General features: G+C 43.3%; 1 protein-coding gene across 1 annotated transcript in view; it reads left to right on the forward strand.

Moving 5' to 3' along the window:
* Nucleotides 1-26,070, forward strand: part of gpr158a (G protein-coupled receptor 158a) — a 649,347-nt gene that overhangs the window by 600,469 nt on the left and 22,808 nt on the right. The window contains exon 9 of the mRNA XM_060825583.1: nt 15,730-15,835. Within this exon, the coding sequence (XP_060681566.1) occupies nt 15,730-15,835 (106 nt within the window). The remainder of the gene's footprint in view (nt 1-15,729; nt 15,836-26,070) is intronic.

A 26,070-nucleotide genomic window follows, 5' to 3' on the forward strand; every position in this document is an offset into this window, starting at 1 on the left:
CATCGCTACCTTCTCAAGGGCAACTGGGACAATCAAGGGGACAGTCAATAAATACTGAGTGAATTAAAAAAATTCTTCTTCAGAGCTACTGTTTCACCAGTTACCTTGCCCCAACCTTGAAACTTTGGAAATTTTGAAGCTTGTGACAAATTGCAGGTGGCAGCAGCTTTGTTAAGTTCAACAGTGTCAGGCATCAACATCATAGGGAATTACTTGCGTAGCAGGTCAGTGGGGACCTGCAGTTTTTGCATTGAAGCTTTAGTGCTTTTATAACCAATGCCACTTTGAAGATTTACATGCAGAGAAGTACATTGTCCAATCATTTACAAAGTGTTTATTTACTGTGGTACTTCATCAATGAATTTTGATAGATTTACAATCATATTTTTCAATCATAGCAAGCATAGATCTTCATTGTTTTACACAAATTAGAGGTAGCCCTCGATCTTGGTTACAGTCACTGATGATTGAGCCATCAACCAAGGAGAAAATAAAGTCACAGCTTCATACAGAAATTTATTAGATCCTTGAAAGCTACTTTGCAAACCCATTTGGGAGCTCTCTTCCACTGTCATTTGAGAGAAAGAACAATTCGGTGAGGTTATTACACCCATGCCTATCATGAAAGCTACTACAGACCTTAATGGTACTTCTGGTTACAACCTTCTGCTGTTTCCAGATTCATTTCATTTTGCTTTAGCAGGCATGCTGTACATCTGAGTGTTGCACTATAATAAGAGTGGAACTGTACCTTAGCAGTAAATCAAAAAAGGATGGAGCCAAAAGACTAGGACAAAAATCAAGTCGGGACAAGTATGTAAATTAAGCTGGATGGTTAACAATAGGTGGAAGATGGTAGTTATAGGAAATTTGCTGCAAAATTTTTTAGTTTTTTTTAAAACACAGACGTAACATTATATGTCTCAACACAGCATATCCTGCTGCCAACACTCTAAGGTCTTGACTATCATGTGTCATGAGTAAAGAACAGCATTTTCCACTTCGGCCTTCCAACCTAATTCTACTCAATTTAACCACAACTTTTCTTTTCCCCTTTGTTATTTTAGTTGAGAGGTGAAGTACATTTTAAATGTACAGAAACACAATCAAACTCGTATTTATTCAGAAGTTCGTTCAGTTGTTCAGATAGGACCTCCAACTTTTGTATACCCCTCGAACCTAACCTAAGAATAGCACCAACACTGATTTATGCTGACCTGCCTGGTAATCAGGCCGATTAAGTCAAACCCTGCCTAAAATGACAAATTAGAAATTTTAAGTATATTAGAGTCATAGAGATGCACAGCTTGGAAACAGGCCCTTCGGTCCAACGCGTCCATGCCGACCAGATATCCCAACCCAATCTAGTCCCACCTGCCAGCACACAGCCCATATCCCTCCAAACTCTTCCTATTCATATACCCATCCAAATGCCTCTTAAATATTGCAGTTGTACCAGCCTCCACCACATCCTCTGGCAGCTCATTCCATACACGTACCATCCTCTGTATAAAAAAGTTACCCCTTAGGTCTCTTTTATATCTTTCCCCTCTCATCCTAAACCTATGCCCTCTAGTTCTGGACTCCCCAGACGCAGGGAAAAGACTTTGTCTATTTATCCTATCCATGCCCCTCATGATTTTGTAAACCTCCATAAGGTCACCCCTCAGCCTCTGATGCTCCAGGGAAAACAGCCCCAGTGTGTTCAGCCTCTTCCTATAGCTCAAATCCTTCAACCCTGGCAACATCCTTGTAAATCTTTTCTGAACTCTTTCAAGTTTCACAACATCTTTCCAATAGGAAGGAGACCATAATTGTGAGTACAGTTTGTTGGATGTTGGACAATACAGTCTCAAAATTTCATTCTACATTACAATTCATGTCACAATTTGATTATGATTTAGGGAATGTCTATAAATCTAAATCAGACTTTAATAACTCATTAGGTTCAGTTATAACTATTCTATTATAATCAGTTACCGGCAATAATGAAACATATTGCTTTATGTAGTATATTAACTATTTGATGCTTTAATCGCAACCTGCACTTGTAAGTCTGTGTTACCTGTTCAATGTATACATGGCATGTTAGCTCGTTAACTGCAGACAATCAAAGTAATATCATTTCTACATTCCATATCCCTTCTATTCAGCTGTGCTAACACCATCTGCCACACTCCTTGAGCAGAGCTGCATTGGGACAGATGCCAAATGGTGTCTTTAGTAATGGTTGAGTTGGATTGAGAATGACAAGACACATTCAGCATGTATAAAGAAAGGAAAAGAAATAGAATGATTTGTAAAGGCATTTAAATGGAAAGCAGGAGAAGTGACAGAAGTGTCATTAGCACGAGACAAGAAATCAAAGAAATAAAAGACATAGCCTTCATACAGATAGAGTGTGAACAGCTAAAAGGGTTGAGTAATAATTGATAGAAAGGCCGACATAAAACATAGAACAGCATAATAATATCAGGTGGTCTCCTTGCCAGCAAAATAGGTGCAGTGATTAAAGTGGGGATTTGAGCATGTGAAAGGGAGTGAGCCTGGGATGGCAGCGATTATTCTTGTGGAGCTGAAAAAGCCACTAAAGCTGCTTTTGCTTCCCAAAAATATAATCCAGTTACAACTGATAGCCCACTTCATTCAACAACAACAACCTGTATTTATATAGTGCTTCTAAAATGGCCATACATCCTAAGATGCTTCACAGGAGCGTAATCACGCTCAATTTGCATAGTTGTTCCCTAAAATGGCAGCCAGAGTTGTATGTACATCTGAAGAGCCCAATTGGCATTTTAAAATGAACAATGGCATGTAAGAGGAATAACTTTGTTTGGGCAGCATCAGACACTGTTGATGGTGGGATTAATTGGAATACCAGCATGGCGGTGATGGTAAAGTGTTTTCAGACCACGTTTTAGCAACGGTTACTTGGTGTCACTCTATTCCAATGTAACAAATGTAATAAGGCATTTTATGCTAACTTGCAGATATCCTACAGTATTTCTTTTCCTGCAGCAGGATAACTCCCTTAATACCTGCTCTCCTTTTCCCTCACCCTCTACTTCTCCAGCGCTTTGTTCTTACTTTGTTTTTATATACCTGTATTCAATGATATTATTTGTCTTTTCACTTGCTCTTTCATAAGGCTCCTGTTTTACTAATTTCTTCTGCATATTTCAGTAAAAGATCCCCCTTCTTTTTTTCCCTCTTCATTGAAATATTCAGACTATCAGTAATAAAGGTTTGATCAGAGTATGCCATCCATTCAGAGACATTGCATGATACAAGAAATGCATATTACTTTGTCCACAACTAACAACATTTATTAACAATGTTTAACCTTAAATATAAATGTTACGTTCAAGTATGTCGTTAGTATTTAATAAGTTCTGTTGATGGATGTTGAATCCCTAGCAGTTGGAGGGAACAAGGTTTTAGATATTGATTTGTTAATTAGGGTGTTGAGCTGGGAATCAGACCGATTAAGTCAAACCCTGCCTAAAATGACAAATTAGAAATTTTAAGTATATTAGAGTCATAGAGATGTACAGCATGGAAACAGGCCCTTCGGTCCAACGTGTCCATGCCGACCAGATATCCCAACCCAATCTAGTTCCACCTGCCAACACCCGGCCAATATCCCTCCAAACTCTTCCTATTCATATACCCATCCAAATGCCTCTTAAATATTGCAGTTGTACTAGCCTCCATCACATCGTCTGGCAGCTCATTCCATACACGTACCACCTTCTGTATGAAAAAGTTACCCCTTAGGTCTCTTTTATATCTGGTGTGTATAGATTATTTGTAACCATTGGACATTGGGGATGTTAAGATGCCATTGTTACCTCTTCCATAGACATTTCAATTTAAAATTCATAGAATCTCTACCATGTGGAAACAGGACACTCAGCCTGCACACCAACCCTCTGAAGTGCATCCCTGCAAGAACCACCTCATCTCTCGGGCCCTGCATATCCCATGTCTAATTCACCTAGCCTGCATGTGCCTGAACATCATGGGGCAATTTAGCATGGCCAATCCTCCTAACCTGCACATCTTTGGGCTGTGGGAAGAAACTGAAGCACTTGGAGGAAGCCCATGCAGACACAGGGAGAACATGCAAACTCCACACGGACAGTCACCCAAGGCTAAAATCGAGCCCAGGTCCCTGGTGCTGTGAGGTGGCAGTGTTAACCACTGAGCCACCCCACCCTCTAAAGTTCCCTTCAAATTTTGAACTAAGTCCTGGTACATCAATTTAAATATGGTGATGTTACTTAAATTTGGTTTAATCTAGTCAAAATTTGTTTCTCTAAAAAGAATACTTGGATATGTATCTAAAGAAAAGCCTGCCAGCATCAAGAAAGGAAGCTTTATAGCAAACAATAAGCAGCCTCCACCAAAACATTATAATTTCACTGTATTCTTCAGAACTCGTGTAATCAGACCCCAATCCCTCTGACTTCCTTCCCACAGACCTTCCTGATGAAGACTTTCCGGATGAAGGGCTTTTGTCCAAAACATGGATTTTCCTGCTCCTCGGATGCTGCCTGACCTGCTGTGCTTTTCCAGCACCATTTTAATCTTTACCATCCCCCAGCCTATCCTGAACATCAGCCCTGAAATAAATACAGAAACATAGAAGATAGGAGCAGAAGTAGGCCATTTGACCCCTCAAGCTTGTTCTGCCATTCAGTATGATCTCGGCTAGTCATTCCAGCTCAATACCCTAATTCCACCCTCCCTCCTTTAGGGTCCTTTAGCCACAAGAGCTGTGTCTACCTCCTTGATGAGAAACCTTAATGTTTTGGCCTCAACCATTTTCTGTGATAGTGAATTCTACAGGCTCACTACTCTCTGGGTGAAGAACTTTCTCAGTCCTAAAAGGCTTAACCCTAACATTTAAACCATGAGCCTGGTTCTGGACTCACAGACCATCAGGAGCATCCTTCCTTCATCCAACCTATCTAATCCTGTTAGAATTTTAGGTGTCTATGAGGTCCCCCTCAATCTTCTAACCTCGAGTGAATAGATTCCTAACTAACTCAAACTCTCCTCATATATCAGCCCTGCCATCCCAAGAAGCAATGCCCTGTATAATTGCAGCAAGACATTCTTGTTGCTGCATTCACATCCTTTCACAATGAAGGCCAACACACAGTTTGCCTTCTTTACCACCTGCTGCGCCCGCATGCTTACTATCAGCAATTGGTGTATGAGGACATGCTGGGCTCATTGACCATTCCCCTCTTTCAATTTACAGCTCATCTTTCCATCCAGCTCTGTGGCACTTGCAAATTTTGAGATATTATACCTGGTACCCTCATCTAATTCATTAACATATAGTCATGATTTGGAGATGCCGGTGTTGGACTGGGGTGTACAAAGTTAAAAATCACACAACACGAGGTTATAGTCCAACAGGTTTAATTGGAAGCACACTAGCTTTCAGAGCGACGCTGCTTCATCAGGTGATAGTGGAGGGCTCAATCCTAACACACAGAATTTAGAGCAAAAAATTTACAGTGTGATGTAACTGAAATTATACATTGAAAAATTGATTGTCTGTTAAGCCTTTTACCTGTTAGAATACAATGAAGTGAAACTATCACTATTCTAACAGATGAAAGGCTTAACAGACAATCAATTTTTCAATGTATAATTTCGGTTGCATTATACTGTAAATTTTTGCTATAAATTCTGTGTTACGATCAAGCCCTCCACAATCACCTGATGAAGCAGCGTTGCTCCGAAAGCTAATGTGCTTCCAATTAAGCCTGTTGGACTATAACCTGGTGTTGTGTGATTTTTAACACTAACATACAGAGTAGGCATGCTAGTCCCAATCCCTGTGGTACCACGCTAGTCACTGCCTGTCATTCAGAAAAAGACAAATTTATTCCTAGTCATTGTTTCCTGTCTTCTAATTTCTTGTCCATCTCAATACACTATCCCCCAATCCCATACACCTTAATTTTACACATTAACTCTTATGTTGAAAACCTTCTGAAATTCTAAATAAACCACATCCTCATCTCCCTGATTGTTCTACTCATTACATTCTCAATTAGTTCCAATAGATTTGTCACACATGAACAAAGTTGTGTTCCTTTGCTGACAAGTTTGAAATGATTCTGTTTTCTTTGCATCCTCCTTCAGACTCCAATAACATAATAATAGTGGCAGGATAAGGCCCTTAAGTGACTTTTGATTGGTCATTTAAGGACCTCAATAGGCCCAAGTAGAAGCAAGGTAAAAACAATGACTGCAGATGCTGGAAACCAGATTCTGGATTAGTGGTGCTGGAAGAGCACAGCAGTTCAGGCAGCATCCAAGGAGCAGCGAAATCGACGTTTCAGGCAAAAGCCCTTCATCAGGAATAAAGGCAGTGAGCCTGAAGCGTGGAGAGATAAGCTCCTTGGATGCTGCCTGAACTGCTGTGCTCTTCCAGCACCACTAATCCAAGTAGAAGCAGGCTTCCTAATGCCTCACTCATAGTCAGTTAACTTGGGGGCAGGTCTCTAGGTGCAGGAAGGCCACCCACTAGATTCTACTTACCTGCCTTCAAACCTGTGGGCAAGAAAATCTAAGCCCAGGAGCCAGAATGGGTTGCCATACCTGTTACTGACAATTGCAGAGGAAAAGCTGTTGGAGATAAACCTAGTGAACATGGAGGGAGGGGAGTCTGATCTACTCGTTGAAAGAATCAAGTGTCACACAGCCATAAGGCATATAACACACACTCATATTGACTTAAAGTCATAGAGTTAAAGAGATGTACAGCACGAAAACAGAACCTTTGGTCCAACTTGTCCACGCTGACCAGATATCCTAAATTAATCTCCTCCCATTTGTCAATACTTGGCCCATATCCCTCGAAACCCTTCTGATTCATATACCCATCCAGATGCCTTTTAAGTGCTGTAATTGTACCAGCCTCCACAATCTCCTCTGGCAGTTCATTCCATACACATACCACCCCCTGTGTGAAAAGTTTGCCCCTTAGATCCCTTTTATATCTTTCCCCTCTTACCCTAAACCTATGGCCTCTAGTTCTGGATTCCCCCAACCCAGGAGAAGAACCTTGTCTATTTACCCTATCCATGCCCCTCATGATTTTATAAACCTCTATAAGGTCACCCCTCAGCCTTCAACGCTCTGGGAAAACAGCCCCAGATTATTCAGCCTCTCCCTAAAGCTCAAACCCTCCACCCTGGCAACATCCTTGTAAATCCCTTCTGAACCCTTTCAAGTTTCACAACATCCTTCCGATAGGAAGGAGACCAGAATTGCACACAATATTCCAAAGAGACATAACCAATGACCTGTTGAGCTGCAACATTACCTCCCAACTCCTATACTCAATGTTCTGACCAATAATTGATGTGAACAACCATTGAAAAATGAACAAGTGCAGAAAAATTACTTAGCAACTTGACATTTCAAAATCTTGACTCGAATCTATGACAGGCATCATACACGACATGGTGTAGCAGAAGAACAAGAGCTCCTTTGGGGATGTTCACTCATGCTAGTGATCCACCACGACACACCATCTATCAGCTCACCAGGGACTCGGGTTTTTACATTGGGCCACCAGTGAACAAGAATGGAGGCAACACGGACAGCAGTGGAAAATGAAAAAGTCTAAACGTTGCTCAGATTGAAAGGATATTGGGCCTCCATAGCCATTATTGCAAGTTATATTTCTGGAGCAGGAAGCACAAATGTGTAAACTCCTATGAGCCTCACCAGAATGCCTTGATATACCAGATTTGATGTCTATGTCCATAATAAGAGTTATGATCTGAGGAGCATCAGACGTGGCAACTATCTGAGTGCATGTTGGCATTCAATGATGGCTTGCCCACTCTGAATGCCATCTTCAACATGATTAGTGAAGATCTTACCCCTGCATTTGCACAGCAGGGAGGCGTGAGTGGGAAGGAAGTTAAAGAAGGTGACATGGAAGAGGGGCATCTTCTAAAGTGGTTCCACTTCTCTTCCACTTTCCTCTCCTCAGACAATCCCACGTGCTGTGTCCTATCCTAAGCACCAAGTCTGCTCCTGTCTACGTAAAGGCAGAGCAGCCATTGGCAGGAGTTAGACAGGCTTTAAACCCAAGGACATCCCCTTGGAGCAATTGAGCAGGTTTTGTGTAGTTTGCCTCTTCCTGTACTGAAGCCACAGGGATTGCACCATGAAGAAGTAAAAACACAAGTAAAAAGATCGGACTGCGCAAGGATATGCACATGATCAATTGGTGTTTCATTATTCTATTTGATTCATTTTTTTCTTTGATCCATTTTTCCCACGTTTACCATTTGTGCCTGTGCCTGTCAAGAAATTTTTTTATGTTAAAGATTGCTTGAACAGGAATTAAAGACAAGCAATGGTTGTCAATGATATGGAGAGGGCTGAACTGTTGAATGTAGGACTGCTTTGTTCGGGGTTGGTACCATGTCTCTTCAGAATTTGGCTGTGAGATGAGTGCAGTGTATCTGTCTCACTGAATTGTTAGCATCTGGCTGTCCCCAGTGATCATGAGCATCTGTCTGTGCATTTGCTGATGTCCTCATGCCATTCTATCCTCCTCCTGCTGTTATTGCTCCTGCCTCTCTGTAAACAATGACTTCTTGGGAATTTCAGCAGGGAAATAAGGTTTCACCACAATCAACAATTGAGTAAATTTAAAGATTCAAGGACCTTTTGGACAACTAAATCGAGATTCAAATCTATAGGACACTCCTCAGCAATATTATTGAAAGTACAATGTTAGCATTAGATATTTTCCCCTCGACATTTATTCTGGCATTAGGACAGATCATATTTAATGGTGGAGCAGGTCCCAAGGGCTGAATGGCCTACTCCTGATCCTACTTTCTATGCTTCTATGTTTCAACCTAGTTTCAGTACTTCGTCAAATACTCGTTCAAACATACTCCCGTATATACTTTAGATCTCTTTTGTTGTGAGATAGCATTTACAGATCTTCTGGAAGATGTTCATTTCCTCCTGTAGCATAATTTCTTTATGTGTGAATCTCTGACCATTGCTTGACAGTGCTCTGTGACTTATCCTCTTCTGTGATGCCAGGCTCCTTTTATAGATCATTCAGATAATCATGTTGTGAAACAGTTTTCTGTGGAAACCCCTTTGCTTCCTCCTCTTGATGCCTGAACAATTCCTTCATGATGACCTGAAAATTCAGCCAGTTTAATTAGGAACAAATGTGAAACAGAATTTGTCCAGATGAATCATGAAGCAGTAATGACCAGGCCACACATTGTTGTGAATGAGTTATTTGCAGCAATGTTCGTCTTCAGGTGAATCTCTCTACTTCAAATTGCATGAAGTTTTCTGGAGCTCATACAGCAGTGATTGTAACACTCGAACTACTGTCAAACCTTCACATGTGAGAGAAGACTGTAATCTGTTGATTCCTTCCTTTAATTCCTGCCGTTCTGTTTCATGACTTATTTTCACAGTGAACTTCAGAAGTGCCTGCATTGCTCCAATGTTTAGTTTTTAATGCATGTATTCCTTAAACATTGCAAAAAAAAGACATTAATATGAAACCTTTTATCTTGCACTCGTTAGGGCTGAAAATTAAGAAAACCAGCTTTACAAAGGAAGTCAGAATTCACACAATACCAGGTTATAGTCTAACAGGTTTAATTGAAATCACAAGCTTTCAGAATGCTGTGCCTTTGTCAAGTGAAGTGGAGGGAAGTGCACAGGCACAGAATTTATCTGCTCAGAGACAATGGCAAGATAATTCCAGGTAATTAAGAGTGTCAAAAGATAGTACAAATAGTGTGAGTGGAGTATCAACAGGCTGAATACAGAGGAACCTCAATTATCCGAATACTAATTATCCGAATACTAATTATCCGAAAATCGAATATTCGAAAGCGATAGAGTCATAGAGATGTACACAGCATGGAAACAGACCCTTCGGTCCAACCTGTCCACGCCGACCAGATATCCCAACCCAATCTAGTCCCACCTGCCAGCACCCGGCCCATATCCCTCCAAACCTTTCCTTTTCATATACCCATCCAAATGCCTCTTGAATGTTGCAATTGTACCAGCATCCACCGCATCCTCTGGCAACTCATACCATACACGTACCACCCTCTGCATGAAAAAGTTGCCCCTTAGGTCACTTATACCTTTCCCCTCTCACCCTAAACCTATGCCCTCTAGTTCCGGACTCCCCGATCCCAGGGAAAAGACTTTGTCTATTTATTCTATCCATGTCCCTCATAATTTTGTAAACCTCTATAAGGTCACCTTCTACGCTCCAGGGAAAAGAGCCCCAGCGTGTTCAGCCTCTCCCAATAGCTCAAATCCTCCAACTCTGGCAACATCCTTGTAAATCATTTCTGAACCCTTTCAAGTTTCACAACATCTTTCCGATAGGAAGGGGACCAGAATTTCATGCAATATTCCAACAGTGGCATAACCAATGTCCTGTACAGCTGCAACATGGCCTCCCTCAAAGATCTTCGAGGAGAAAGTGAGGTCTGCAGATGCTGGAGATCAGAGCTGAAAATGTGTTGCTGGAAAAGCGCAGCAGGTCAGGCAGCATCCAAGGAACAGGAAATTCGATGTTTCGGGCATAAGCCCTTCATCAGGAATTGGATTCCTGATGAAGGGCTTATGCCCGAAACCTCGAATTTACTGTTTCTTGGATGCTGCCTGACCTGATGCGCTTTTCCAGCAACACATTTTCAGCTCCCTCAAAGATCAGCAAGGCGGCCTTTGTGTGAAGCCACAGAAAATGGGGGAGATACTAAATGAATATTTTGCATCAGTATTTACTGTGGAAAGGGATATGGAAGATATAGACTGTAGGGAAATAGATGGCGACATCTTGCAAAGTGTCCAGATTACAGAGGAGGAAGTGCTGAATGTCTTGAAACGATTAAAGGTGGATAAATCCCCAGGTCTGTGGGAAGCTAGAGAAGTGATTGCTGGGCCTCTTGCTGAGATATTTGTGTGTGTGTGTGTGTGTGTGTGTGTGTGTGTGAGAGAGAGAGCGCTATTTGGAGACTTACCCCACAAAAGCAGCAGCAGTCTTGTTGTTGGTGTCCAGAGCAGCTGCCCTGGAGAGGGGACATGTGTGTACGGGGTGGGGGGGCCGTAGGCGGGGTGATTTTGGATGGGGTTGGGACGGGGATCGGTGTTGAGGGTAGGGGGGGCTCAGTGTTGGGGTTGGGGGCGGAGTTGGGGGTTTGGGGGGGGTTTAGGGATGGGGTCGGTGTTGGGGGTGGTGGGCGGTGTTGGGGATGGGGGGTCAGGGGTGGTGTTGGGGCTGAGAGTTGGTGTTGGGGATGGGGTCAGTGTTGGGGGTTGGACATGGTGTTGGGGTCGGGGGCGGGGTTGATGGCGGGGGTGATGTTGTAGTCGGGGGAGTGGTGTTGGTGTTGGGATCAGGGGAGTGGTGGTGTTGGGGTCAGGGGCGGTGTTGGGGTCGGGAGCGGTGTTGGGGTTGGGGGAATGGTGCTGGGGTCAAGGGGGTGGTGTTGGGGTCAGTGGGGGCGGTGTTGTAGTCGGCCAAGTGGTGTTGGTGTTGGGATCAGGGAAGTGGTGGTGTTGGGGTTGGGGGCGGTGTTGTAGTGGGGGGAGTGGTGTTTGGGTCAGGGGAGTGGTGTTGGAGTCGGGGGTGGTGTTGAGGTCGGGGGGTGGTGTTGGAGTCAGGGGGAGGTATTGGGATGGGGGGGAGGTGTTGGCGGGCAGAGTTGGGGTCGAGGACTGTTTTGGGGTCAGGAGGCTGTATTGCGGTTAGGATGGGAGGTGTTGGGGTAGAGGGGAGGTGTTGGTGTCGGGGGGTGGTGTTGTGGTTGAGGGAGTGGTGTTGGTCTCGGGGGAAGGTATTGGTGACGGGGGAGTGGTGTTGGCGTTGGGGGAGTGGTGTTGTGGTTGGGGGGTGGTGTTGGAGTCGGGGAGTAGTGTTGGAGTCGGGGTAGGTGGTATTGGGGGTGGGGGAAAGGGTTGGGGTTGGGGCGGTGTTGGGGTCAGGGGTCGCTGTTGGGGGTCTGGGCGGTGTTGGGGTAGGGGGTCGGTGTTGGGGATGGGGTCGGTGTTGGGGGTCGGACATGATGTTGGGGTAGGTGCGGGGTTGGGATTGGGGATGGGTTGATGGCGGGGGGTGTAGTCGGGGGAGTGGTGTTGAGATCGTGGGAGTGGTAGTGTTGGGTTCGGGAGCGGTGTTGGTGTTGGGGGCGGTGTTGGGGTCGGGAGAGTGGTGCTGGGGTCAGGGGGGTGGTGTTGGGGTCAGGGAAGTGGTGTTTGGATCTGGGGAGTGGTGTTGGGGTCGGGGGTGGTGTTGGGATTGGGTGGTGGTGTTGGGGTCAGGGAGAGGTGTTGGGATGGGGGGAGGTGTTGAGGGCAGTTTTGGGGTCGGGGGACTGTGTTGGGGTCGGGGGCTGTATTGCGGTCAGAGTGGGTGGTGTTGGTGTTGGAGGGAGGTGTTGGTGTTGGGGGGGAGATGTTGGGGTCGGGGGGAGGTGTTGGGGTGGGGGGAGTGTTGGGGGCGGTGTTGAGGTCGGGGGACTGTGTTGGGGTCGGGGGCTGTATTGCGGTCGGAGTGGGTGGTGTTGGTGTTGGAGGGAGGTGTTGGTGTTGGGGGGGTGGTGTTGGGGCCAGGGGAGGTGTTGGGGTTGGGGAGTGGTGTTGGGGTCAGGGGGAGTTGGGGTTGGAGGGTGGTGTTGGGATCGGGGGGAGGTGTTGGGGTCAGAGGGCAGTTTTGGGGTCAGGGGAAGGTGTTGGGGTGGGGGGAGTGTTGGGGGCGGTGTTGGGGGACAGGGGCGACGGGGTCGGGGCGTGTTGGGGTCAGGGTGAGGTGTTGGGGTGGGGGCCAGCGTTGGAGGTCGGGGAGGTATTGGGGTCGGGGGGCAGTGTTGTGGTCAGGGTGGGTGGTGTTGGGGTCGGGGGAGTGGTGTTGGGGTGGGGGGAGATGTTGGGGTCGGGGGGCGGTGTTGTGGACTGGGGCCCGGTGTTGGGGTCGGGTGGCCGATTTGGGGGTGGAGAAAAGTGTTGGGTTGGGGTCAGGGGCGGTGTTGCACAGGTTGGGGGTGATGTTGTGGACTGGGTGCCAGTGTTGGGGTCGGGGGCAGTGTTGGGGTCGGGGGCAGGGTTGTGCTCGGGGTGGTCGGTGTTGGGGTCGGGGCGCGGTGTTGCACGGGGTTGGGGGTGGTGTTGTGGCCTGGGGGCCGATGTTGGGATTGGGGGTGCAGGGTCGGGGTCAGGGGGGTTGGTGTTGGGGTCAGGGGGACGGTGTTGCACGGGATTGGGGTGGTGTTGTGGACTGGGGGCTGGTGTTGGGGTGGGGGGCAGTGTTGGGGTTGGGGGCAGGGTTTGGGTCGGAGGGGTCGGCATTGGGGTTGGCGGGCAGTATTGGAGGGGGTCGGGGCAGAGTTGGGGTCAGGGGGTCAGCTTTGGGGTCGGGAGGTGGTGTTGTACGGTGTTGGGGTGATGTTGTGGACTGGCGGCCGGTGTTGGGGTCGGGGGGCAGGGTTGGGGTCGGTGTTGTGGTCGGGGGGCGGTGTTGCACGAGGTTGGGGGTGGTGTGTGGACTGGGGGCTGGTGTTGGCGTTGGGGGCAGGATTGGGGTCGAGGAGGTCAGCGTTGGGGTGGGGGGCAGTGTTGGGGTCGGGGGCAGGGTTGGGGTCGGGGGTGTTGGTGTTGGGGGCAGGGAGTGGTGTTGCACAGGGTTGGGGGTTGTGTTGTGGCCTGGGGGCCGGTGTTGGGGTCGGGGGCAGGGTTGGGGTCAGGAGGGTCAGTGTTGGGATTGGGGGGGTCGGCGTTGGGGTCGGGCGGTTTGGCATTGGGGTTGGGGTCGGTGTTGCACAGGGTTGGGGATGGTGTTGTGGACTGAGGGCCGGTGTTGGGGTCAGGGGCAGGGTTGGGGTCAGACGGGTAGGTGTTGGGGTCGGGAGGCGGTGTTGCGCGGGGTTGGGGGTGGTGTTGAGGACTTGTGGCCAGTGTTGGGGTGGGGGCTAGTGTTGGGGTCGGGGGCAGGATTGGGGTCGGTGGGGCGGTGTTGGGTTCGGGGGTAGGGTGCAGTCGGGAGGGTCGGTGTTGGGGTGGGGGCCAGTGTTGGCGTCGGGGGCAGGATTGGGGCTGGGGGAGTCGGTGTTGGGGTCATGGGCAGGGTTGGGATTGGGGGCCGGTGTTGGGGTCGGGGCAGGGTTGGGGTCGGGTCAGGGTTGGGGTCGGGTCAGGGTTGGGGTCGGGGGTTTGACGTTGGGGTCAGGAGGCGGTGTTGCACAGGGTTGGGGGTTGTATTGTGAACTGGGGGCCGGTGTTGGGGCGGGGGCCGGTGTTAGGGTCAGGGGACAGCGTTGCACAGTGTTGGGTGCAGGTGGCGGTTTGGGGGGCGAGGGATGGGGCTTGTGCGCTGTGTGCTGCTGCATCTCCTGAACGGGGAGCAGACTTTAAATACTCTGAGCCCCAGAGCAAAGGCACTTTATCGATTAACCAAATAATCAATTATCCAAACGAAATAGTGCCCGCCCATCACATTCGGATAATTGAGGTTCCCCTGTATCAAGTCTTTGCAGATGATCAAAAGTTTAAAAATGTGTTGCTGGAAAAGTGCAGCAGGTCAGGCAGCATCCAAGGAGCAGAAGAATCGATGTTTTGGGCATAAGCTCTTCTTCAGGAATCATTCTCCTGCTCCTTGGATGCTGCCTGACCTGCTGCACTTTTCCAGCAACACATTTTTAAGCTCTGATCTCCAGCATCTGCAGTCCTCACTTCCTCCTAGGTGATCAAAAGTGTCAGTGTGAGTAAAGCGTCAACAGCTGAATGGCAAGTGATGGGGTGACCTATGATCTGATCAATTAAGGCGGAGAGATAGTTACAAAAAATCAAAAATGAGATGGTAGAGATTGATAGGTATTGCAAACTGCATCCCAATCCAGTCAAATTTTCAAATTAACATCTGCACTCCCATCCTGTCACTATTTCCCCACCACCACTCAATTCATGAAAAGCAGTGCATTTCCAACTTTATTACTCTGTTAATTATCTATAGTGGATCCTTTGCTCTTTGGAAATGCATTGCCGCTTTCCCCTACTGTCATTCAGCTAACAGGCTGCAACATTTCAGAGAAAAGTGACTGGACAGTGGGATGGGATGAATGTTAAGTGTACAGAGCACAACGAGGTTTCTAGATTCCTAAAGTTTCTTGCTGGATATTCCAACTCATTGGCAATCCATTTGACAACATAGAGGGAGGGGTAGTACTGAATAAGGTGCTGGAGAAATGGATCCGGGTGTCATCCATATACATGTGGAAGCTGAGGCCTACTAAGAGAGGACATATTTTAATGATTATCACGGAGGATACCATTTTAGTGGCAGTGCATAAATATATTTGCAGGAAAGTTTGGCATGTATTCATGAGAAGACAGTATGTTCATGGACAGTAGCAATTTAGGAAAAAAAGATGTTGTAAAACAAACTGTTCAACACAACACTTCACTCTTTATTACTATCCCTATAGAAATCTACCTGTTAAATAGCCTGCTTACAGTGTTTTTAACATTTGCCCATGAGTAATTGATAAAATGCAAGGCAATGTCTAATGGTTTAGCTATATGCCAGATATCTTTACATTAAATCATACAATAGCAATTGAACCTGCTTCAAGTTAAATAATGTTTCATCTGAAAGATTTATCTGTAATGTTGTGTTTCTCTTTGCAGGTTTACACTGGCCTCAAGCCTCCACAGTGATTGGATGCTCATGTTGTTCTTTGTTCACACCCACCTGACTGTGACTGTCACACTGGGCTTGCTTCTGATCCCAAAGGTACTGTCAGTCTTCCTCAAACTCTGCTACTGAAAGCTTTTCAAACATAACATTTATGTGGTTCAGACCAATGTCATGGTTCATTTATCATGTCATAGATATCAAATCAGAATCAGATTAGTTGATGGTTTTAGATTGTTGGACACAAAAGGAAATGGCAGCTCCAGTAGCCACACCAATACAAATGTACATTTGCATCAAACATATGTTGCCCTAACGGTTGCAAAATAATTTTCACATTGCTCTTGCTTACATCAAAGGAAAGAAGTACACAAATGACATATTGAATATTCTAATGTCTGAGATTGTAAGCCACGGTTCCTGAAATTAACCTGGGAAATTACAATATGGGGTTATTCACAGTCATTTGGTTCTGAAATAAGTTGTAATGGAATAAACTTAAAAGTGATTTTCAATAGACCTTTGCTGACACACTCAAGATGTGGATAGATTGGAAATCATTGAAGCTCAACACTAAAGGTCAGGCCTAATAATCTTCCGCTTCATCTTCAGTTTTACCTTTGCTCTTTTGATTATTTTAAGACAATGTAAGACACAATTTAATGCCTCGAATGGGAATTTTTATGCTGCTTACTGAAAATAAAACATGAATTAAACTTTATTGATTTAATCTAGACTGATGAAAATAGCTTTCAGGATAAAAGAAATATGACTGACAACTTGTTTCATTCCAGTTTCACTATTCAACAAATATAATAGGATACATCTCTTCTTCTGTCATGTAAGACCAGCATTTGTGACCCTCCCTGTTGCCAGCATCACCTTTTACACAATTTTGTCAGATTACCAGACTCTTCATCCCATTGTAGCAGATAACTGAGTGCCTCACATGGGAGAACTCTGTATAGGTTTTAGGTTGCAATTGACAAAGAAGGGCCAGGAAGTGCAGGAAAGGGCCACCAGTTATGTCAGATGGCATGTTGGACCCCAGCAATGTACAATGCAAATAATTTACTCCTACCAAGCAGATTTCAGGTAGAACGTATCTATAGAGTCTGTAACAGATATACCACTTCCTTGAGGAAAATATCCAGATACAGGCTTAACATTCAGACAGGAAAGTGGAATAACATATAGAACATAGAACATTACTGTGCAGTACAGGCCCTTTGGCCCTCGATGTTGAAAAACATGTGAAACCAATCTGAAGCCCATCTAACCTACACTATTCCATTTTCATCCATATAGTTATCCAATGATCATTTAAATTCCCTTAAGGTTGGCGAGTTTACTACTGTTACAGGCACCGAGACCTCTCTGCTCATTCACTGTACCAAGAACTTTACCATTAGCCCAGTACTCTGTATTCCTGTTACTCCTTCCAAAGTGAATCACCTCACACTTTACTGCATTGAATTCTATTTGCTACTTTTCAGCCCAGCTGTGCAGCTTATCCATGTCCCTCTGTAACCTGCAATATCCTTCTGCACTGTTCACAACTCTAATGACTTTAGTGCCAACTGCAAATTGACTAACCCATCCTTCTACGCCCTCGTCCAGGTCATTTATAAAAATGACAAAACAAATCCTTGTGGTATACCACTAGCAACTGAACTCCAAGATGAACATTTCCCATCAAGCATCACCCTCTGTCTTCTTTCAGCTCACCAATTTCTGATCCAAACTGCGAAATCACCCTCAATCCCATGCCTCCATATTTTCTGTAATAGCCTACAATGGGGAACCTTATCAAATGCTTTACTGAAATGCATATACACCACATCAATCGCTTTATCCTCATGCACCTGTTTGGTCACCTTCTCAAAGAAGGTGGCTCAGTGGTTAGCACTGCGGTCTCACAGAAGCAGGGACTTGGGTTCAATTCCAGCCTCAGTTGACTGCCTGTGTAGAGATTCCACATGATCTCTGTGTCTGTGTGCATTTGTTCTGGCTTCTTCCCACAGTCCAAAGTTGTGCAGGTTAGGTGGATTGGCCATGTTAGGTTGTCCATGGATGTACGGGCTAATTGGATTAGCCATGGGAAATGCAGGGTTACAGGGATGGGGTAGGATGTCTTTGGACAGGTGGTATGGACTTGATGCGACTAAAGTTTTTAAATACTCTGCAAACACTAACTATCTGCATATATTCTTGAAACTCAGAATTCCAGGCCTTTCTATGGTGTCTGTTTACTTTATTCTCTGAAACCACGTTCAGACTATACCAGTGAAAAGTGAGGTCTGCAGATGCTGGAGATCAGAGCTGAAAATGTGTTGCTGGTTAAAGCGCAGCAGGTCAGGCAGCATCCAAGGAACAGGAAATTCGACGTTTCGGGCATTCCTGATAAAGGGCTTATGCCCGAAACGTCGAATTTCCTGTTCCTTGGATGCTGCCTGACCTGCTGTGCTTTAACCAGCAACACATTTTCAGACTATACCAGTCAAGCACAGTGAGCATAGATCAGTTAATAGACTCACATAACTGAAAACAAGACAGTGGAACTATTGCACACTACACTAATGTCAAGTGACCATCAAAAGGTTCTTACCTCAGCTTTTGGAACTTTTCCAAACTGGTAGTTTGGCTGGCTTCAACAAAACAAATCTGTTGACTCTTTAGGTTGACAAGTGATGTATCTCTTTTAACCAGAGACTATTTTCCTCCCACGTTCTGCCTGGTTACTCACAGAGCACCAGTAACCTTCTCCTCAATGCTGACCTCACCGGCTGCAACCTTGGCTTCCACTAAATCTTTCTCTCTTATTCTGTCCGAACATCTGGAGACCAAATGGTTGTCCACAGTTAACTTCTGCCTGTGTTTTTAAGTCTAAACAATATGAACCTTGCTCCCAATAATTGTCAACACCAGTTCCTCTGTTCCCCTGCATACCAAGTTACTGAGGCTTATTGTTAAATAGAATTCAACACAGATCACATGAAGATATTTTTACCTTAAATTAAAGTGGCAATATCAAAACATCATCTTATAAACTTCGCATTCATAACAGCAGCACCATTATTTGAACTAAGAATGAAATGATGATTCTTGGAAGATACAGGCAACTTTTTGAAAGAAAGGCATATGACCACTTTTATGCCAAACACAGACAGAAGCAGCATGTGCACACTGCAAAAGGAATGATTATCAAACTTATGTCTGGGGTGTTAATGTAGCACTCCAGATGCCTCAGAACCATAAATCAGAAATACATCATTTATTTCATCCTATTTGTAGTATCACAGAAAAAAGGTTTTCTTACTGCCCATGAAGAATGTGTTTGATTGAGTGTTGTCTTATCCCTCAGAGTGATTGTTCCAAATTCAAGAACTCCTGCAGCAAGCATTTTTGTGAGTTTTAAAAGGATTACTCATTAACACACACTTGCCCCAGAGATTTGAAACATGCAATATCTCAATCACCCAACTCTCTTACTATCACACATGCAATGATTAAATCCAGATGAAGGGAAAGAAAACATAATTAGAGTTTAATGTTGCCTCAGTCTCTTTCATTACAGAAATGTAGTTTCTTAAATAAGTAGATGCTTAAATTGAAGAAAAGACTTTGTAAAGTAGAGGATTCTCTTCCAGGTGATTGATTTTCTGTAAACTTCTAGTTGGAATAGCTTGGGGAAAAACTCATGTTTAATAGCTTTCAATGGGACTCTGCAAACAGTTTCTTGCTCTGGGGAGGTGATAGACTCGTGGAATTATTGCTCAACTCTTAACCCAGAAACCTTTTTGATTCGATTTATTATTGTCACATGTACCTTGATACAGTGAAAAGTTTTGTTTTGCACATAGTACAGGCAAATCAGACCATACAAAGATCATAGGGTGATAGAACACAGGGATGAATACAAAGTTATGGCCGCAAAGAAGGTGGACAAGAAGCAAGATTAACATTAGATTTGAAATTTGAGAGGTCAATTCAATAGTCTAATAACAGTGGGGAAGAAGCTGTTCTTGAACCTATTGGTGCACGTGTTTAAGCTTTTGTCTTCCAGCTGATGGAAGAGGTTGCAAGAGATTATAACCAGGATGGGAGGGGTCTTTGGTAATATACTGGCGTGGTTTGAATTAAATCCACTGGCGTGGATAGTAAATTCAATAAAATTCTGGAGTCAAGAGTCTCATGACGGCCATGAAATCATTGTCAATTATCAAAAGAAACCCCACCTAGTTTACCAATGTCCTTTAAGGAAAGAAACTGCTGTACTTACATGCAACTACACACTTTTAACTACACTCTGGGCCTTTGGGGATGGGCAATAAATGCTGGCCTAGCCAGCGATGCCCAGATCCCATGAATGAATAAAAATAAATAAATGCAACAACAAATTGGCTTACTCTCCATGTGACTTGAACATGACAGTGAAGGAGCAATGGCATAATTCCAAGTCAGGTATGTGGCTTGGAGGCAAACGTGCATTAGCTGCTCTTGTTCTTCCTGATGGGAGAGATTGCAGGTTTGGAAGGAGCCTTTGGCGAATTGTTATACTACATTTTTCAGGTGGTCCACACTGTTGCCGTTGTGTGTCAGTGAGATATCTAGGTGAGTGCACGTATGTATGCACACACATATGGACAAGTCCTGAAGCCTGTTTCCAAAAAGTGATGGTACATTGATTAAACATCTTTGGGATTGTTATTTGAACTCTGAGATTTACTCAGACCAACTTGATTAGGGCAATCATGCTGCAATGCTACGTTGATGGTATCCATTCACATTTCTCCGTCATGTATTGAGTTTCAGTATTTCTTTTGTTGATGATGAAACAGAAAGCTATAATGATTAGAATGCCACAGTTCATTTGGTTTATGGTCCATCCTTAAACAAAGGCGAGTGTGAAATCCTTAAAAGGTTCAGAATATACAAAATTAAATAAGAATCATTTGAGACTTAAGACTAATGGTCACATGATTTGCAGTGGCCATTTTAAGAACCAATTTGTGTTCAAAATATTAACTATAAATTGAAATGTCATAATATACTGGAATATGACAGTACTTTTCCCTAAGGAATGACACCTGACCTATTTCTTTTAAGTGATTCATTTTCATAAAGTATGAATACAGTAATTGTCCATAAGGTTTCATTGCACAGGTGGCTACGACTTTGGTAGCCCTAAATTTCCTTGAGGTATCTGTTTGGATTAGCCACAATCAGAACTACCTTCCCACTTCTTGTGCCTCTCCTTGCACTGGTACTCATACATTTGATAATCAAATGTGGCATTAGTTAGAGCATTAGTTGTCTGATTTCTGACTATTTCTGGCATGTCTCTGGTGGAGGGAACACCCTCGACAGATCTGCTGAAACTAAAACTTGGGTGACTTTGTAATTTTGTTAATCCCTTTGATGGACCTTATTGGTTCAATTCCCTGTGAATTGATGTGAACCCGATTACAGATTGGTTATAATCGCAAATGGCATTCAGAGGCCAATTTGAAACCTAGATCTTGAAACAGCCAGACCTTTTAGACAGCTCGAGCTAAATTATTTTTACTAGCCAGCCATACCACTGGAGTGTAATTGATGATCCCATTTTTGGGGATTTGTTGACCTGCTCACATTAGCTAAAGAGAGTTTAAAATCAATCCCACGATGTGTTACAAAATAAACAAGCAAGATAACAATTTTATATAAGATTTTACATGTTCACTACTTGAGGCAGCATCTTTAGGATTTAGGCTGCATGGCAACAATATGAGCATTCATAAGGTAAGCTCCATCTTCACCAAAAAACTCCACCTATTGTAGAATGCCAGAAGAGTTGCCACTTGCTCTAAGGTAATACATACAGCCAGTCATTCATGACAGTGCAGATCTAGTGACAATTCCCAGACACTTGCACTGTGCCCACGAGCAAATAAGCCATAAGGTTAATCCCAATCAAACACTAAAACACTTTCTCAGATAACCTATATTGCTTGGTAGAGGTAGTGTTATGTGACTCCTCTACCCATGTAACACCCACATATTGAAATAGTATGCATCACACAAACATTGTAGTTCACACCATAACCTGGTGGGAAATCTTTGACTGCACTTCACAACACCGCATCAAGAAACAGGATGTTGAACCTTAAGCAACTCCATTTTGAAAGCAGTCTTCAATTTATCTTGTTTATTTCCCCATGTACTTATTCTTTCCAATATATTTAATAAGTTGGAAATGTCAGCTTCAAGAAGAATTTGAAAGTTAACTAACAGAAAGTTGCAGAATTTTCTAACTGTTGGGAAAATTGTAGCAACTGGAAGAGACAGATTGTTAAAATCTTTTAAATAATCGTGAACTACATTTGAAGTTTCTGATCTACATATTGAAATAAGGGTCATTTCTTTAATTTCCTGTGCTCATCATTTTAAGATAATCTGAGCAAATTTGCTTGAAATAATGACAGATAACTTCCTGGAAACCAGGATTCTGCTCATGATGACATTGACTGATGCATGAACATTGCATTCTGGGTAACCATTGAATGCACTATAATCTTCTGGAGACAGTTTTTCAGAAATCTGGATAGAACAGAAAATTCTTTGAATTCAGACCCATTAGAATCTTCAAGACCATCTTAGCCTACTGGATAAGAAATTAATAGAAAGCTGGACAAGAACATGAATCCTTATCAGATTACAAGGTTAATTGTGGTGTAGAGGTCGCTGTTGGGACATATTTCCCTTAGCTGAAAATGTGTTGCTGGAAAAGTGCAGCAGGTCAGGCAGCATCCAAGGAACAGGAAATTCGATGTTTCGGGCATAAGCCCTTCATCAGGAACTCCTTGGATGCTGCCTGACCTCCTGTGCTTTTCCAGCAACACATTTTCAGCTCTGATCTCCAGCATCTGCAGACCTCACTTTTTCCTCGACATATTTCCCTTAACATACATTAATGATCTGGATTTGTGTTTGGGGGCAGAATATTAAATATTGCAAATGATACAAAAATAAAGAAATTTCTTGAGTGTCAAGGAAAATGTAAGCAGCTTCAACAATGATGGGGAAAATACTTGGATGAAAATTAATGCAGAACAATTTGAAGTGATTTATTTTACTAAAAAGACATTTCACTGATTTAAAAGGACTGATGAGCAGGAAGGCTAGGCTTCAGATGTAGAAATGCTTATATGTAATTTTTATTTTAGAATGTTTTGTCTGCTTTTGGATGTTCCATTTATTCAGGATATTAAGGCAGTAGAGACAGTTCAGATGAGATTCCAAGTTGTGACAATGTGAAACTCATTTCTGTATGGAATAGTTCAGGAAAAAGCATTGATGTATTTAAGAAAAACATAGGTATGTTCAGGATTGTGAAAGGATAAAAGACGATACTGGCAGGGCTTGATGAAGGCAGATAGGAAGAGGCTGGTGGGTCAGAAATGTTGGAACAGACTAGTTGGATCTAATGGCTTGTTCTAGTCCTGCAAAAATTCGATGCAATTCTTTGGAAATTTGAAAGTTATTAACACTTAGAGTTGAAGTATCATTTCTGCAGTATAGTTGGCACATGAAGATGTATCCCTTGCACCAAGCAAATCATACGCTGATCCTGTACAGAGAACACTTTGAAGTCCTTTTAGCATGATCCTCCTTTGTTGGGCTTTTTGCAGCAACACATGCAAAGGTGCTTGAAGAAACAGAGTTTTCTCTTCAACATATGCCCACCATTTCCAGCTTGCTGCACAGTGAGAAGGATGAAGCCCCTTTAAACAGCAGCTGCTGCTGCATACTCATCCTACATCCCATCGGTAGCCAATTGCTGACAACAATTCCAATCAGGGCCAAAAGCAACTTGTGTAAAATTAATCAGGTCAATCTCACTAGATTTAGCAAGGTCAGGTGAGCATGGGCTCATAAACAGTGCCACCACTGCGGGAACTAGAAAATCTATCCTTGCGTCATTTTCTTTTGTAGCGATATTTTAATGATGTGCTTTTTCTGTATGTGAATCAGTGGCTTTGTAATTGGCTTGAAGCATAATGAAGCATACTCCTTTCAGACATGCATGAAATTATGCATGGGGTGCACCAACCATCTGCTGCATTTTCAGACCTGATTCTCTGTCAGTGGTTTGTCAGATTGTCGTATGGTATTCAGGATGGTGTTGTACTTTTGTCAATTGACAATGTTTGATTTTTCAAATCAAAACATGAAGAGACTTAACCTATGTTTTTAAGCATAGCAGTTTTGTATTAATTGAATCCAACCTGTGGAAAAACACTCTACATTTGTCAAGATTCTGCACATTTTGTCGACTTGGGGCAGGGTTCATCTGCTGATAATTTTTTAATTGTAGAAAATAACCAAATGAGAGAGGAAAGCGTTAACATTTGAGGCTTTGGTCAAATTATAAATAATGTGTCTGTCCAGTCCAGGTGTATTCTGGCTACATGTCAAGCCTGAGTCATAATTGTCATCAAGTTGAGCAAGTAATTTTTAAAGCACAAAGGGGATAAATCGTTTTTCACTTGATATGCAGGACAGACTCTGCTGTCACTCATTCAAGGGTATACAATGCTGAATATCCCCATAATGTAATATTTTCTTAGCTTAACTTAGAGGAAGCAATGTTTCTAAATGACAAGGAGGGGGCCAGAATTAAAATGTGCAAGAGTAGGCTTGGGGGTGGACAGAGGCATGTGTTACAAGTGCTGAAACTGAAAATCAGGCAAAACTTATGAATGTCCTCTTTAACTACAATGTGAGGCTCTATGTGAGCAACTTCTTTGAGAAAGCTAGTGTGTTTGATTCAATCTAATAATAGTTCAGTTTTGTGTGATATTTGCTTGAGATATGGGAATGCCAGTTTCCATGGCTTCCTGGAACTCACTAGTGAATGCAAGGTGCGAAGACAGTGACAGAGAAAGGAGTTAGAGAAATTATGATCAAAAATTACAATTAGTGATGTGAAGACACATGTTCTGAAGCACTGCGATCACTTATTGATTTCCCTCCTGCTTCTGAACTCATACCCTATTCTCCCCATTTCAGTGCGTCATCAAATTCAAACTCATGCTGCCACCACCCACCAGAATCAAATTATAGTTTAACATTCTTACAAGGGGCATTGAGTTACTTTATAGCAATAGTTCTTCATTGTGCAATGTGAGAGTTGATTTTGCCTATTCCGTGGAACACAACTAATGATGTATGAAATGTTTGTCAAACCATTCCATGCCCCTTGTTTAGCTCTTCCAGAGGAGAATACTTCTGAATTGTGAGGATATTGCTTATTCAACTCTTAAAAAGGAGAGGGAGGGCAAGACAATATAAGGACATCATCCTTTGGTTTGATTGCAAATACAATGCTTTAGACTTCCTTATCTCTTTCTTGAAACATGAAAACTAAGTTACAAATCAACACACTTCTTACCAAAACAATTTACTAGCATCACCAAGAGCAGGCCGCAAGAGGCCAGATTTAGTTTTTAGACATACAGAGATCAAGGTTTCTAAGTATGTTTCCTGTGCCAAATGAGTGATTGTGACTAAAATGGAAAGAATAGACCCCTGCAGTTCAGTAGGGATTCCACCCAACTCCATTCACACACAGATTGTGTTTAATTCCACATCAATTTGTTTAATGAGAGAATTCATCTTAAAAATGGCCTTACATAATTACCATAGATCATCTAACAGCTGCTGATGAAAAATGTATTCACTCAATAGATAATTAATATTTGACTGTGGTTGTCACTACATGCTGAGCTATTGACCTTTAGGAGGCTGATAGTGTGTGCACTTATCAACTACATGCGTGCCTGAGGGTCTGTTTTTAACCAATGATAATGCTTTTTTGTTTAAAGTTGTTCCCATCCCATCTGCAAATATTATGAGAATGAAGGAAGGAGGGAAAAAAAAGCAAATGTAAAGATCTGAATGGCTGTAAAACCAAGTTGAATGGCTAAAAATCCATAAATGCAACTCAGAAGGGGAGCATTTCTCCTACTGGGCATTCTAATGATACAAAGTGAAGCACTTCATAACTCATTGATTTCATCTAGAATATTGATGAGACAATTTACTAGTCAGTCCGAGTTTTCAGTTTGATTTTATGGACTATAAAAAATAATTTTGGAAAAGGTAAATTCAAATTTAGCAACTTCTCAGTATAAGCAATGTAAAGGAATAATACTTTTTTTAAAATTTGGGACTTGAAGTATGCAATGTACCGGAATAAAGGCACATTAGAAATTCTATGTTTTCATCAATTGCACTGACCCTAATAGGATCCACAACATTTTGTTCTATAAAATTGCTCCAAACAGAAA

This window comes from Hemiscyllium ocellatum, chromosome 5 (genome assembly GCF_020745735.1).
Source record: "Hemiscyllium ocellatum isolate sHemOce1 chromosome 5, sHemOce1.pat.X.cur, whole genome shotgun sequence".
Lineage (NCBI taxonomy): Eukaryota > Metazoa > Chordata > Chondrichthyes > Orectolobiformes > Hemiscylliidae > Hemiscyllium > Hemiscyllium ocellatum.